The sequence below is a fragment of the Vigna unguiculata genome, chromosome 8 (genome assembly GCF_037176805.1).
Source record: "Vigna unguiculata cultivar grain cowpea cultivar isolate G323 ecotype 2 chromosome 8, ASM3717680v1, whole genome shotgun sequence".
NCBI classification, from domain to species: Eukaryota; Viridiplantae; Streptophyta; class Magnoliopsida; order Fabales; family Fabaceae; genus Vigna; species Vigna unguiculata.
Window position 1 is genome coordinate 25,370,991 of NC_140799.1, and position 13,450 is coordinate 25,384,440.

General features: G+C 34.3%; 1 protein-coding gene across 1 annotated transcript; it reads right to left on the bottom strand.

Annotated features, from left to right (window-relative positions):
* Positions 1–4,169: 4,169 nt before the first annotated feature.
* On the bottom strand, positions 4,170–9,806 carry LOC114195673 (nitrate reductase [NADH] 2). The gene is made up of 5 exons (XM_028086220.2): positions 8,758–9,806; positions 7,683–7,823; positions 7,138–7,370; positions 5,401–5,839; positions 4,170–5,294 (listed from the first exon to the last, which is right to left on the bottom strand). Exons 1-5 carry the CDS (start codon positions 9,713–9,715, stop codon positions 4,396–4,398), a joined length of 2,670 nt encoding a protein of 889 aa, XP_027942021.1. The 5' UTR covers positions 9,716–9,806; the 3' UTR covers positions 4,170–4,395.
* Positions 9,807–13,450: the final 3,644 nt, after the last annotated feature.

The following is a 13,450-nucleotide window of genomic DNA, read 5'->3' on the forward strand; positions in this document are numbered from 1 at the left end:
CTGAAAACACAACATCTAGGGTTTGATTACTCCAAAAATCATATTTTTTCTTAAAAATGTAGTATATAACTTAAGCAAACTCCATTATCATATTGTCATTTCATTGATAATCACAAATAAAGGTTGTTTGGCAAAGGTGGTTCATGAGTTACGCTTGAGCTAACCCTAAGCATGAAAAAAATTTGATTAGGAGATGATGAACTAATTGAAAGAATTTTTGTTACTTGGATGCTTATGAATGCAATGCAAATGAGGGATTGGATTTTTCATGCAGAGCACTCGGAGAATTTAGGTGTGTGGGAGTTACGAGAGTGTGTAGAGTGAGTGAGGAGTAATGGGTTTTAAAGAGGTGATTTTTAGGTTATATATGTTTCAGTTTGAAAATTTAAACTCTGCCTCTTTAAACTTTTGCTTGCTGTGCTTGAGCACCAAAATTTGGGGCGCAAGCCTAAAACAATTAAATTCAGTTAAAGCCTTGTTTCACTACTCTGTACACTTTCTTCTCATTGTACCTCAACCAATATACCCTAAAACTATATGCATCCTAATTCTAATAATTGGAAAATAGTTATGTACACATAAACTTATACTATATGCATTCTAATCTTAAGAATTGAAAAACATTTAATCACATATAAACAACTTAGGGTGCCTCCCAAGAGTGCTTGTTTAACTTCTTATAGCTCAACACGATTTTTTTTATTTTAGTCCTTGAATTTTGTGAAAGTGGCACTTCTTTCAAAGTCTCCACCATGATAAATCTTCAATATCTACCCATTCACAATCCAGAGTGGTGCCTCTTCAAGCTCTTTTATCTCAATGGTTTTATTCACATCCTTAATTTCATCACCAAATAGGGATTTTCTCACCAATCCATTTGTTGCCTTGAAATTTGCCATATCAGCAAACCAGGGCCTCTCTTTGATTGCTAACAACTTCTCATTAGGGAACGTTTCCATGATTTCCTTTTCTTTACACATGATTTCAGCTTTGGTGAGTCTTGATATATGATCAACAACCAAATTTTCACTCCTTTTCTTGTCTTTGATCACCAAATTAAATTTTTGCAATAAAAGTATCCACCTAATCAGCCTAGGTTTGGAGTCAGTTTTTGTAAGCAAGTATTTGATTACTGCATGGTTAGTGAAAATTATGGTTGTAGAACCGATGAGATAATTTCTAAACTTTTCCAGTCCAAAAACTATAGCTAGAAGCTCCTTTTTAGTTGTTGCATAGTTGCTTTGAGCTTCATTTAGCACTTTGCTGGCATAGTTAATGACATGAAATTGATTATCCTTCCTTTGCCCAAAGATAGCTCCAACATCATAATCACTTGCATCACACATCATTTCATAGTTCATATTCCAATCTGGTGCAGTGATTATTGATGATGAGCTCAATTTGTGCTTGAGCATAGCAAAGGCTTCTTCACATTCTTCATAAAAATGGAATTTTGTATCCTTGATCAATAAGTTGCTTAGAGGCATGGGAATATTTGAAAAGTCTTTAATGAACCGCCTCGGCATGTCCTAAGAAACTTCTAATTCCTTTGATGTTGGTAGGTGAAGTTTTGCTATCAACTCCACCTTGGCTGGATCAACCTCTATGCCTTTTTCTGAGATTTTGTGATCAAGGACAATTCCTTCTTTCACCATAAAATGGCTTTTTTCCCAATTTAAGACTAAATTGGTCTCCACACATCTTCTGAATACCACATTGAGGTTTTCAAGGCAATCATCAAATGATGAACCAAAAACAGAGAAATCATCCATGAATACCTCAATGCTTTTCTCAATTAGATCTGAAAAGATGGAGAGCATGCACCTTTGAAAAGTTGTTGGAACTAATTACCCAAGTAACTTCAACGTTCAAATAAGTGATTAGTTAATTAAGATTTAATAAATAGAGTATATGCAAATTAATAAATGTCTTACCAACACTCTATATTTATAGATGTTCTAGTAGGCCTCTTCCCTTAGTGATTAACTAATAATAGTCCAATCACATTTTAACCTGGTTTAGAACGATAATCCAATAATTAACTATTAGATTTAGCACTTACCCAGAACCAATCGGTTTGTTACCATCATGGATCGGTCCACTCCGATCGGGGCCGCTTGTACATTACCAATATGAGTATTGAAGCATTCATTGCCCAATTAATCATGAATCTATTTTTTAAATCTTAAACTCTAAACTTTAAAAACAAATACCGAATCAACTAGGAACTTTTTTTTTTTTCTCTAACGTTAAAGTTTAAAGTAGCCGCCTTTGATTAAAAAAAAAAAAACATAGGAAATATGCTTTGATAAAGTGCTTTACAAATACTGATTTGCTTTCGTCATTGATGAGAAAAACAAATCAAATTGATTTCAATGTTTAAAAATGAACTATCTGCTTTCGCCACTAACAAAATATCACACGGTTGATCTGCAACATTTGACTGTTTCCTCCCAACTTCCTTGGAGATCATTTCCAAGTTGCGTGGATTTTAATATTATTATTTCCTTGATTAATGAGATATTAGCTTGCATGAAGTTTTAGTTAGATTTCCTGACGTAATAGATCAATTTTTTTTCATTCATTAATTAAAAAAAAAAAGTCAGCAAATTCAATGATGCAGAGAGTTTTTTTATATTTATTTTTATTTTACACGTCCAGTTAAAAAAGTAGTTGTGCTTTGGTAGTAACCTTAAACATGTACTAGCAACTAATTTACAAAGAGCATGTTAAGGATTATGTACTATCAAAATAATTTTAGGCTTGCAAATAAAATAAAATTAAAAGTAGTTACGGTAAAAATGGTAAATTTAATTGTATCTGTTAACAAAAAAGAGAATATATATATATATATATATATATATATATATATATATATATATATATATATATATATATATATATACAAACATCCAACATTTAATATTTACTTCTATTTTTATCTTTCTATCGTATATCAGAATACATAAAAAATTTGTGTTTAAAACTACCAAAAACAATATAAATGGTCCTAGAACAGAGAAGAAAATGGTGGATTTGATTAACATATATGATATTCACATGCATGTACGTTCACAGATTCTTTTCCTTGAAAAGCAGTGGAAATTATTATAATTTACTATTCATTTAAGATATTAGAGTTAGATTGGTGGATAATAGGACAAAAGCGAGTTCAGTGAGAAAGGACGCATTGATGTGCGTGGAAACTGGTTCATATATACATAGTAAGGTGACCTTTCCGTGCGCCAAACAACATCTCAGTTTTCTTGACCTATGCTCACGTGAAGGGTAAGGCCATGCATTGTTCTTTCGCTGCTTCACACTCACAGAGTCGTGCAGCCAACTTCATCAATTTATTATCGTACATCTTATATGGCCTCAACTCACAAATCAGTAACTACTATAAACATGTTGCTTTTAACATAATTATTCTAGTTGATGCTAACAAAGTCCTAAAAACATTTAAGAAACCCTGTCTTTAAATATAGATCTACGATAGCATTGCTAGTATACCAACTTTGTAGTTTCAGAACGTGTGGGTTTTTCAAGTTGCAATGCAATATTTAGTTTTTTTATATATCTTCAACAAATTTAATCTTATTTTTTAAGTTCTCATAAATTTACAAAACTTAATCTATAATCGGTAACTATTTTTTAAGTTGTTCATTTTCCTAATTTATGTACAAATTTGGTATTGATATATAAAAAACCACGATATTCAGAATAAAATTTAAAAATTTATTTTTTAAGTGTAATTCAATTCTATAAAATCAAGTTGTAAAATTTATAGTTGTAAAATTATCTTCTAGTTAATATGTGATTTTCAATATATTTACTTTACATCAAGTTTTATATATATATATATATTAAACGTTAGATTATATATTAATAAATGGTTTAATAATAGATAAATAATAGACCTTATAAAATAAATTTATTAGAATAAATTTTAAAATATAACTCTTATATTAGATTAAGAATTAGACTTTAACCTTAATTTAACTTTAAATAAGATTTATATCTATTTATATATTATATATTATATATGATATGTATTTTTATAGTTAATGACCTACTTATAGCTATGTCATTTCAAACTTCTTTAAAGTTGTTCTCATTTATGAGCCAAGGTATTAAGGGAAATAAAATAGACGGTGAAACGAAGAGAGTAAATAAACATTCATAACTTTAATATATTTACACTAAGGTAGTCAAAGAATCTTGACACACCTGTCTACGTTACAGAGTGATCATGACAACTCATATACAGTTTTTCATGTTCTTGACTTACAAAGAATGAAACAAACAATACTCCAAGAACGTACATCTACAGAAGCAACAGTAGCAATACTCATATCATACACAAAGTAGTCCAGTAATCTACTTCTTGAAGCCCTAAAACACGAGCAAATCGTTCTTGATATCGTACCCCATCTTCTCCAAATTGGGCTGCACCGCGAACTGAATCATGGGTGGTGGTCCACACGTCAAAGCCAAGGAATCCCTTGAAGCTTCTGGAAGATGCTCCCTCATGATAGTTTCTGTGATGAACCCCACACTGTATTCCCACCCTTCCCTCGCGGTTTCCACAACGTACCACACCTTGAACCGCTCGCTGTGTTCCTTCGCCCATGCATCCAACTCCTCTCTCAGAAGAATATCCTCCTCTGTGCGGTTTGCATACACCACATGCATTTCTGTGAGGTCCTCTGGGTCTTTCAGAATCGCTTGCGCCACTTGGTAGATTGGTGTGATCCCGGTTCCACCAGCTAGCATGGCTAACCTCTTTGCGAATCTAGGTTTCCCATGAACCGTGAAGTTGCCTCTTCCGGTGTACTCTATGTGACCCAGAGGACCCTTCACGTCCAACATGGACCCAATGGAGAGAGACTCCAAATGCTGTGACATTAGTCCTCCGTTCGGGAACTTGGGGTGCACGCCTTTGAAGTAAACCTTGATGAGCAACTCGAAGAACCCCACTTCGTCCACGCCACTTGTTGGAGTGTAGGCTCGCATGCATAGCTTTCCATCAATGGTGGCGCACAGGAAAATGTGCTTACCCACCGGTAAACCTAGGAGTTGGTTCTCTGAAGGCAGTGCGAAACGGAAAAGCCTCACGTCGTGCGAAATGGAGGTCTTTGACACGAGTTTGCATGGGATTTTCTCACGTGGGTTGAGAGCCACACTGCGTGGTGGTAGTGGTGGTTTTGAGGCGATTTCATTGATAGGAGCCAAATGGGTGAATTCGGAATTTCCATGCACGGAGTTGTTCGGCGATGAGTCTGAGGTGTAACCTATTCATGCAGAAGTAACAAACCTATTAGGATCAGGCTAGTGCAAGGATAAAATTTTAGATTAAAAACATGCATTATATTTCAAATAAATTCACATGTATATTACCTGTAGTGATGAGTTCGCCAATTCGATAATCTTCGAGCATCTTCTTTGCTTTGTCAGAGTGGATGGCGTCAAACTCTTCGGTGCAGTCGGTGCCGGCATTGATGAGGATGCTGTCGGTGCCACCAGGGTGATCTTTGAGGAAGCGAGTGCAGTCGTAGACGTGACCGTGGACGATGATCCAAGCGGAGTCAGGGCTGCTATGTCTTTTAACTTCGGAGATGGAGAACATTTTTGAAGAAGTGTTCATGAATGGCGTAGAGACACTCTTTTTGAGGCTTGGTTTGGGTTCTTGTGATGTCTCTAAGTGCTTTTCCTTGGCCATCCAACCACCAGGTTGGTTCCCTGGTTGGGTTGGGTGTTCAAACACTATGCCAATCTCACCCTTATGGGGCTTGCACACATTTGTTTTCACTCTGAACCAACAGTTGTTCATCATGCCCTACACATCATTGCATACCAAAAAAACACCTTCATCAGGTTTCATTTACTTGTTTCAATAATCAACAAGGGGTTTATCCATTGAAATCATGTCATATTTTATACTATATACGCGTTTTAACGAAGATATTAATAGAATAAATACATCATATTCTTTCGTATTCAATAATAATAATTTTTTTTTAATTTGCGTATAATAAATCCACTTTTCTTCGTTATGTTATGTTATATATATATATATATATATATATATATATATATATATATATATATATATATATATATATATGTTCTCAATTTTATTTTAATCTCTCTTTTCATTGAAATAAGAATATCAAAACCTAGTATAAAAAAATTCTTGATAAAAATTTATGCTTAAATAAATTTTAAATCCGCAATATATAACTAATTTTCTATTCAAATATTTTTTTAAAAAAAAATGAGTATTTAATAGCATAAAAATTTGATTAAGTTCTTTAAAAAAATATTTGTATTATCTCTAATATTATGTTTTCTTAACTGACTCTTAAAATATTATAAATTTCTCGTGTTTTCAATTTAATTTGTTCTTTATCATATAAAATCATATATATTATCAATAAATAATTCAATACATATTATCTTTTTGAAAATGATTTTTTGATTACTAAATTTGGACAACTTTATCTTACAATCTCAGGTGTCATTCATTAAGTGGTTTTTCATTTCTTCATTTTTTTTCTCAACTTTCTAAAACCACTTAGAATATAACACATCATGTTGTAAGAAAAAGTTGTCAAGATTTAGTAGTCAAAATATCATTATCCATCAAATATACTTAAATTCAAATATTTAATTTATAAGATGTCTACTTTTAAAAAAGTATTAAGTACTTAAAATAAAAATAATCATGTATTTGTACTTAATAACACTTATTTAAAGAAAACTAAAATATTGTCTCAGATCAAATTTATATTATGACTCAAAATTTCTCCACTCAATAATAATAATAAAAAAAAACCTATGAAAATGACAGGTGATGACGTCCACGAAAGTGCTCATCAATTTTAATTTCCAAGTTCTGAGGAACAAAAGGTAATTTGCCAATTATTATGCAATGGTAACCACCACCTCACTTGTCCTTTTCTTTGTAACAATGAATTTATCTTACTGCTACCAATGAGTATATATCATATAAAAATGGTATTAAAATAAATAAAAGTAAGGAGAACTCATCATTGAATATCCACCATTGATTATTTAAGGTAAAAGAGAAACCAAAAAGATGTAGAGAAGTTTGACTGAGACGAATATACGTACCATAAGATTCCAAATTAGGTTTTCTGGCTGCGTGTTGAGACCTTCATCCCAAGCTCGAACTGCAATCTCTTTGGTCCCCAGCAGGTCCAACACCTCCACCTCCAAAGACCAGAAGCACCAGCACCAATACTTTCCATATTTGTTAGGTTTCTCAGGATGATCCAGTGTGCACACGTGCCACGTTTCTCCACCGTCCAGTGTTACCTCCACACGTGTCACTTTCCTCCCACCACCTGCACGTACAACAACACTCTCTCACTTTCACATCCAACCATAACACAGTTTTCATCAAGTCACTGTCTTCTACCAATTGCATCTTACAACAGCCTAACACAATTCCACTACCAATAACATGTTGCAGCAGCAACACCGATCCAAATTTCAGGTTTTATTCGGTTCACCAACTTGAAAGAGATCCCAATTATCATATTATCACACTTATAATTATTATGAAAAATATACTGTTTCACTCTATCACTACCCTTATGTTAAGGGTTTTAATGTTACTGTACTCAGGAACGTGAATGAAAAGCAGCAAAACTCACCGGAATAAGCGTAGCCTCTGACTACGTATGGCCTCTGCGTTGTCCATGAGTTGATGGGCAAAATCTCATCGTGACACGGAGTCGTTATCACTGAGTTTATATTCAACTCGTTGATTATGTACTCTGGTCTGTACCACCAACCTGCAGGATACAAAATAATGAAAGAGGAAAAGAAACAAATATGTAATTAATTTCTGTCCATAAAAAATTCCTAAGAACAAACATGTCATACGTCATACTCATGTAATCTTGGAGTAGTTCATTGTATTATTTCCTACGATTATGAGTACGGTTTTTGAAAGTACTAAAATTATTATTTTGGTCGATAAATTACAAAATTAAAGTAGCAACTGTTTGTTTTTAAAAACCAAATTAATTAGTAAATAAAATTCCCCAAATTAAAATTAGGCTGTATGTGATGTAGTTACCAAGGAGAAGGAAAAATAAAAACATAAAATGAATGAGATTTCTCACTTAAAGATAATATCAACTTGCACATTCAAACGTTTATAGAAATTCTCTGATTTAGCTTTTTCAAAAGTTTGCATATATAAATTAATTTTAATTTATAAAAAATAATTAGTTTTCGTCCTTTAGTTCCCTCTTATTAACTATTCATCAAGAACTTTGTCCAAATAAGGCTTTGAATATTACTATTGAAAAGTTGAAATTTAGAGAGAAAAACATTTTGTGCGACTCTGAATATTATTTTTCTAACAAGAAGACCAAAAGAACAAAAATATAGAAAAAAGTGAAGAAATGAAAAAAATAAAAATAAAGAAACAATAGTGTATAGATGTGCATAACTCATAAAAAGTATATATAACTTCAAAGGGGGAAAAAACAATGGATACTTTAATATTACATGGTTAGAAACTAACTATTACCCTGATCATAAACTATATTTATCTGTTCGCATATTTCGAAGTAGTATTGTTTAAATATATATTTACATTTTAAAATACATGAAAAAACAATTAACAAAAAAAGATTATGTTAAGTGAAACATGTGACCGGAAAAGAGAGAGAGAGAGAAGCTTGAGGTTAAAAAAAGTTGAAGTAAGAAGAAAGATACCTTCTTCATTGGCAAGTTCTGGATCAACATGGGAAGGGAGCACTCGGTTATCCTTGTAATGATAATGATTGTCGCACTCAAGTTCAGTAACGACAATGCGTTTGAGCCACTTCACCATTCTGCCACCGATAAACCCGGGAATAATCATGCGAACGGGGAAGCCGTGATCCGGTGCCAGAGGCTCGCCGTTTTGCATGTACGCAAGGATGATGTCGCGCGAGGGGTCCATGGCCATCTCCCTCGAGATGCTCGTTCCGTACTTGGATCCGCCGCCTCCGGGGAGATTCTCGGCGCCCTCGAAGCACACGTGAAGCGCGCCCTTCGAACGTGTAAGGATCCCACAGCGTTTCAGCACGTGGCGCAGCGGCACGCCGCGCCACACGGAGGTGGAGGTGCCGGCTGAGCCCCAGTTGAAGCCGATGGTCTTCTTGACCATGTTCTGCTCCTTGCGGCGGTTCCCGGCGCAGACGAGGGTGACGGGGAACTCGCGGTGGGGGAACTCGCGCACGAGGCGGTCCATGGTGAACCGGGTTGGACGCTTTACTAGACCGGTTATTTCAACGGTCCAGTCTTCCCACTTGGCCTTGGGAACTGGACCGTGGTTGCGGACGTAGTGGAGCGGGACTGGGGTGATGAAGCCGTGGTGCATGAGACGCGGCAAAGGGGATTCCGCGTTGAAGGGGTGCTTCCCTGTGAGGCGGACCATGGAGGCGTTCCGTGCGACCCACTGATCCGCCGTTCCCTCGTCTCGCGGGTCCATAACTGACGCCTCCGTTTCCGCGTTCACTTTTCGTATGTACTCTTTCAGGTACGAAGCGTCGTCGTTTTCATCCTCGTCGCTGCTGGAGGAGTCCAGATCGAAATCCAACGGCAGAGGGGGCTTCAGATCCTGCCCGCAACTGCGAACGACGCCGTTCATATGAGTGCCGAATTGAAGGTTGTGAACGGAAGCCGCCATTGTGAGAAAGGAAGAAAATTATGAGTTTATATTGTTTTTCTTTTGTCTTGGTTTCGTGTAACTCTCTAGTGGGAGAGAAAAGAAAACTGGGGTTCTAAGCTTGTGGATTGGGGTATTTATAGAGTGGAAGAGCCATGAGAGAGACGACTCTTCCCGACTTCGTAGCTCTTTCTTCACAAAAAGTATGTTTTTTTAACTGAGGTACTTAAATGAAGAAGTATTAAGGTTTGGAAATAAAAAATGCATGAAAAGAGATAACTATGTCTCCAGGGTGTGAAGTTTTATGAATTTATAAATTGTTTGAGAATATCTTTTAACTCCAAAATACACATAATCCTTTTATATAACAACAATGATAGTTTCACAATGTTTTTTTTTACCTGACAAATTATCTATTTATGTAAAACAAAAAAATACTACTTTTGTTGTTTTATTTTGATTAAAAAATAAAAAATTTATTTATTTCAATTTTGTCAATTTATCAAAAAATAATTTTCTTTTATATAATAATTAGTTTGATTATATTTAAGTGTTATAATTATGTATAGTTACAAATAAAAAAATATGAAAAAATAAATGATTAATCAATTTTATTATAACATATATTAAAATATTTAATTATAAATATATTTGTGAATAGTAAAATATATAATAATAATAATAATAATTAAATTGGTGCACACTAATAAATTTATATAATTGTTTTTTGTAATGTTAAAATAAATGGTTATATTGATATGTCAATGGACGCCAATTTGACCATGAGCTGACCTAAAAATAAGTGAGCCCAACCCGGCTTATTTAATGGTGAGTCAGAAATTTAGTAACCCGGCTTAACCCACTACGGGTTGGTGGGTTAAGTGGATTGGTTCACCAACTCACATAAAAAAATATTTATTTATTTATTTTTAAGTTTTCAAATATTTAAATAATTTTTTAAGATGACATTCATAATAAAATCAAGAATAGAGCTGCAAAACGGGTAACCCGACCCGATCCGGCTCGACCCACACGGGTTGATGATTTAGTGAGCCAACCCAACCCGGCTCACTTTTTAGCCAGCCAAAAAATTCGAACCCGGCCCGACCCACAACGGGGTTGGCGGGTTAAACGGGTTGGCTCACGGGTTCACTTAATTAAAAAAAATACAACTTTTTTATTTTATTTTAAGTCAAAACTAAATTATAATTCTAACTAAAATCTAAATAAACTTTAATACAATCCAAATACAAACCAAAATAAAAAAATACAAATTATTTATGTGTTGGTTAAAAAAAACCTAACATGATCCAAATGTAAAGCCCAACTTAATAAAAAAACACTTGTGTAACCCTTTTATCTACGGGTTGGCTCACCAACCCGACTCACAACAGGTTCAACCCGGATGAGCCGGGTTCTAAAAGAGCCGGGTCAAAAATCAACCCGTATTGAAATTTGTAAAAAAATTTCAACCCAACCCGACCCGAACCCGTGGTGAGCCGGGTTGGCTCGTGGGTTCCAACCCATTTTGATAGCTCTAATCAAGAACCAATGTCTTCATCATGTTCACCACCAATATATGATGAATTGTTTCCAAGAAAGTATCAATATAGTCCAAGAAAACATGATTAATATTACACACTTTCTGTCATGCTATTCAACAAAATATAAATGAAAAAACTACACATTTTTGTCATTCTAGTTTAGAAAAATTCGTTTATAATACAGTTGCTTGAGTACTTTACTATAACGATTTTGGTTAAGGATTAAAGTATCAACGCATATAACTTGACAATCAAATTAATTAAACATTCAAATTATTCAAATATTATTGAGTAACATTATGCCATTTAAAAATATGAAATTGTGAACCTATATAATTAGGAGTAGTAAATAATTATACAAAAAAAACTGTAAAAAATTGTTGGTGGATTAAGTGGGTCAACCCACCTTCAATTCGACTTGAACCCGTTTAACCTATGGGTTAAGTGAGTCAGGTTGAGTTCAAACCCGTGGTGAGCTAAGTTAGCTCACAAGTTGGAACCCATTTTGACATCTCTATTATATATGATGAATATTTATTGTAATTAAAAATTATGTTTTTGCTGTAATATTCTATTTAATAATATAATACTACTAACCAAAACATTATATAATTGATGAACACAAAAAAGAAAAGCAAAGCATATGATGACTTCTTTACAGTCATCTCAAAAGATATACTGAAATAGTGTATATACAAATCAAAGGAAGCTATAAAGAAGATACAATAAATACAAGATTTTTCAAAAAGCTATTACAAATCTAATTAAGAGATTCCAAATTGAGAATTAGAAAACTAATCCTCTCATTCTTGAACTATCAACACATGCTTCCTTAACTGCTCACTCCATTTAAGATGATCATTGCAAAAGAAGAAAACAAACACATAACATGACCAACTGAACACGAAAAGGGTAACCTAATTTGGAAAAAGAAACACCATATACATTAATTTTATCATAACTTTCGCAAGCATACCAATTCAAAGGAGATATCACACTGCATATCATGCATCAAAAGACACTTTTAAACTCAATTACATGAATAACATGCATTTACATTGGATCCCCATATATTTTGCACTTATGGTGGTCTCTACTACTTTGCAGAGCCATTGCCAATGGGTTTCACCCTACCTCACACAAGATAGGTCATCCCCCCTGTGATAAGGGTCATGGAACCACCCTTAGACTAGGACATTTTGCTACTCTCACCACATAACACATTCTCTTCTACATTAGTATGAATGGTTATTAGACTGTCAAGACCAAATTCACTTGAGAATCCTTACATCAATGCATACACTAAAGACATACACAACAATTAGGATTTCCTTCCCCAAAAATTCCTACATCAACATCAAGATAACTTTGCTTCACCCTACTTGATCAATATCACACATATAATTAAATATACAAACCATACTTTGCCATTCATGTATATTCCTATCAAATTACATCTAATAAAAGTCAAGGCAAAAGATAAAAGTTGTGTAATTATTGCCTAACACCGAAAACCTCCGCGTAAGTAAATGTCAACAAAGATGCCCTTGGAAGAATCTTGCCAATTTCAAACTAAACAACACCCAACCCCAGCTTGAACACCTAACGAACCCAAGGTGCACCCAGTGAGAGCACTATTGAAGCTTCAGGGTTTAATTCGAATTTTTGTCCCCAACAGTCCTTGGTGGTGCCTACGAGCAGCAAGTTAGTGAGCTCTCTGACTTTGGATTCACCGAGGAGAAATTTTTCCCAACAACCAAACTAGAGACTCACTATCTAAGTGGCGCATAGTGGTACTAGTGGCGCCCAATGGTATCAATGGCGCTTGACAGTATACCAATACTCTAAACTTCCCCCTTTGAGCTTGAATTAATTTGACACTTTATTTAATCACAACTTTAGGTTCCTAACTCAGGGAGTGTCAAATTAACTAAATTCAAGATCTCATAAGAACATTTCAAACAACAATCAAGCCCAAGATTTTCATGCTTCTCACAACTTCAAAGATGAACCAAAATAAGATAACATATTCACCTATATTTATGTGATCAAATTCACAACTCAATTCCCATGATAGATTATATAGTCCAATTTCAACCATTCACAACAATGAAACATGTTAATTGATCACACAATTTCAAAACTCTTAGTCATAGGAAGTAATTCAACCAATTCAAACATGATAAGACTGCTCTAGGTGATCTAAACACGA

Bases quoted from the DNA above. Each gene is read 5' to 3' on its own strand.
- LOC114195673 (XM_028086220.2), bottom strand. From the start codon at position 9,715: ATGGCGGCTTCCGTTCACAACCTTCAATTCGGCACTCATATGAACGGC. The intron at 5,840-7,137 runs GTACGTATATTC...AATGATGTGTAG, and splicing joins ACCTAATTTGGAATCTTATG to GGCATGATGAACAACTGTTG. The intron at 5,295-5,400 runs GTAATATACATG...CTGCATGAATAG, and splicing joins TGGCGAACTCATCACTACAG to GTTACACCTCAGACTCATCG.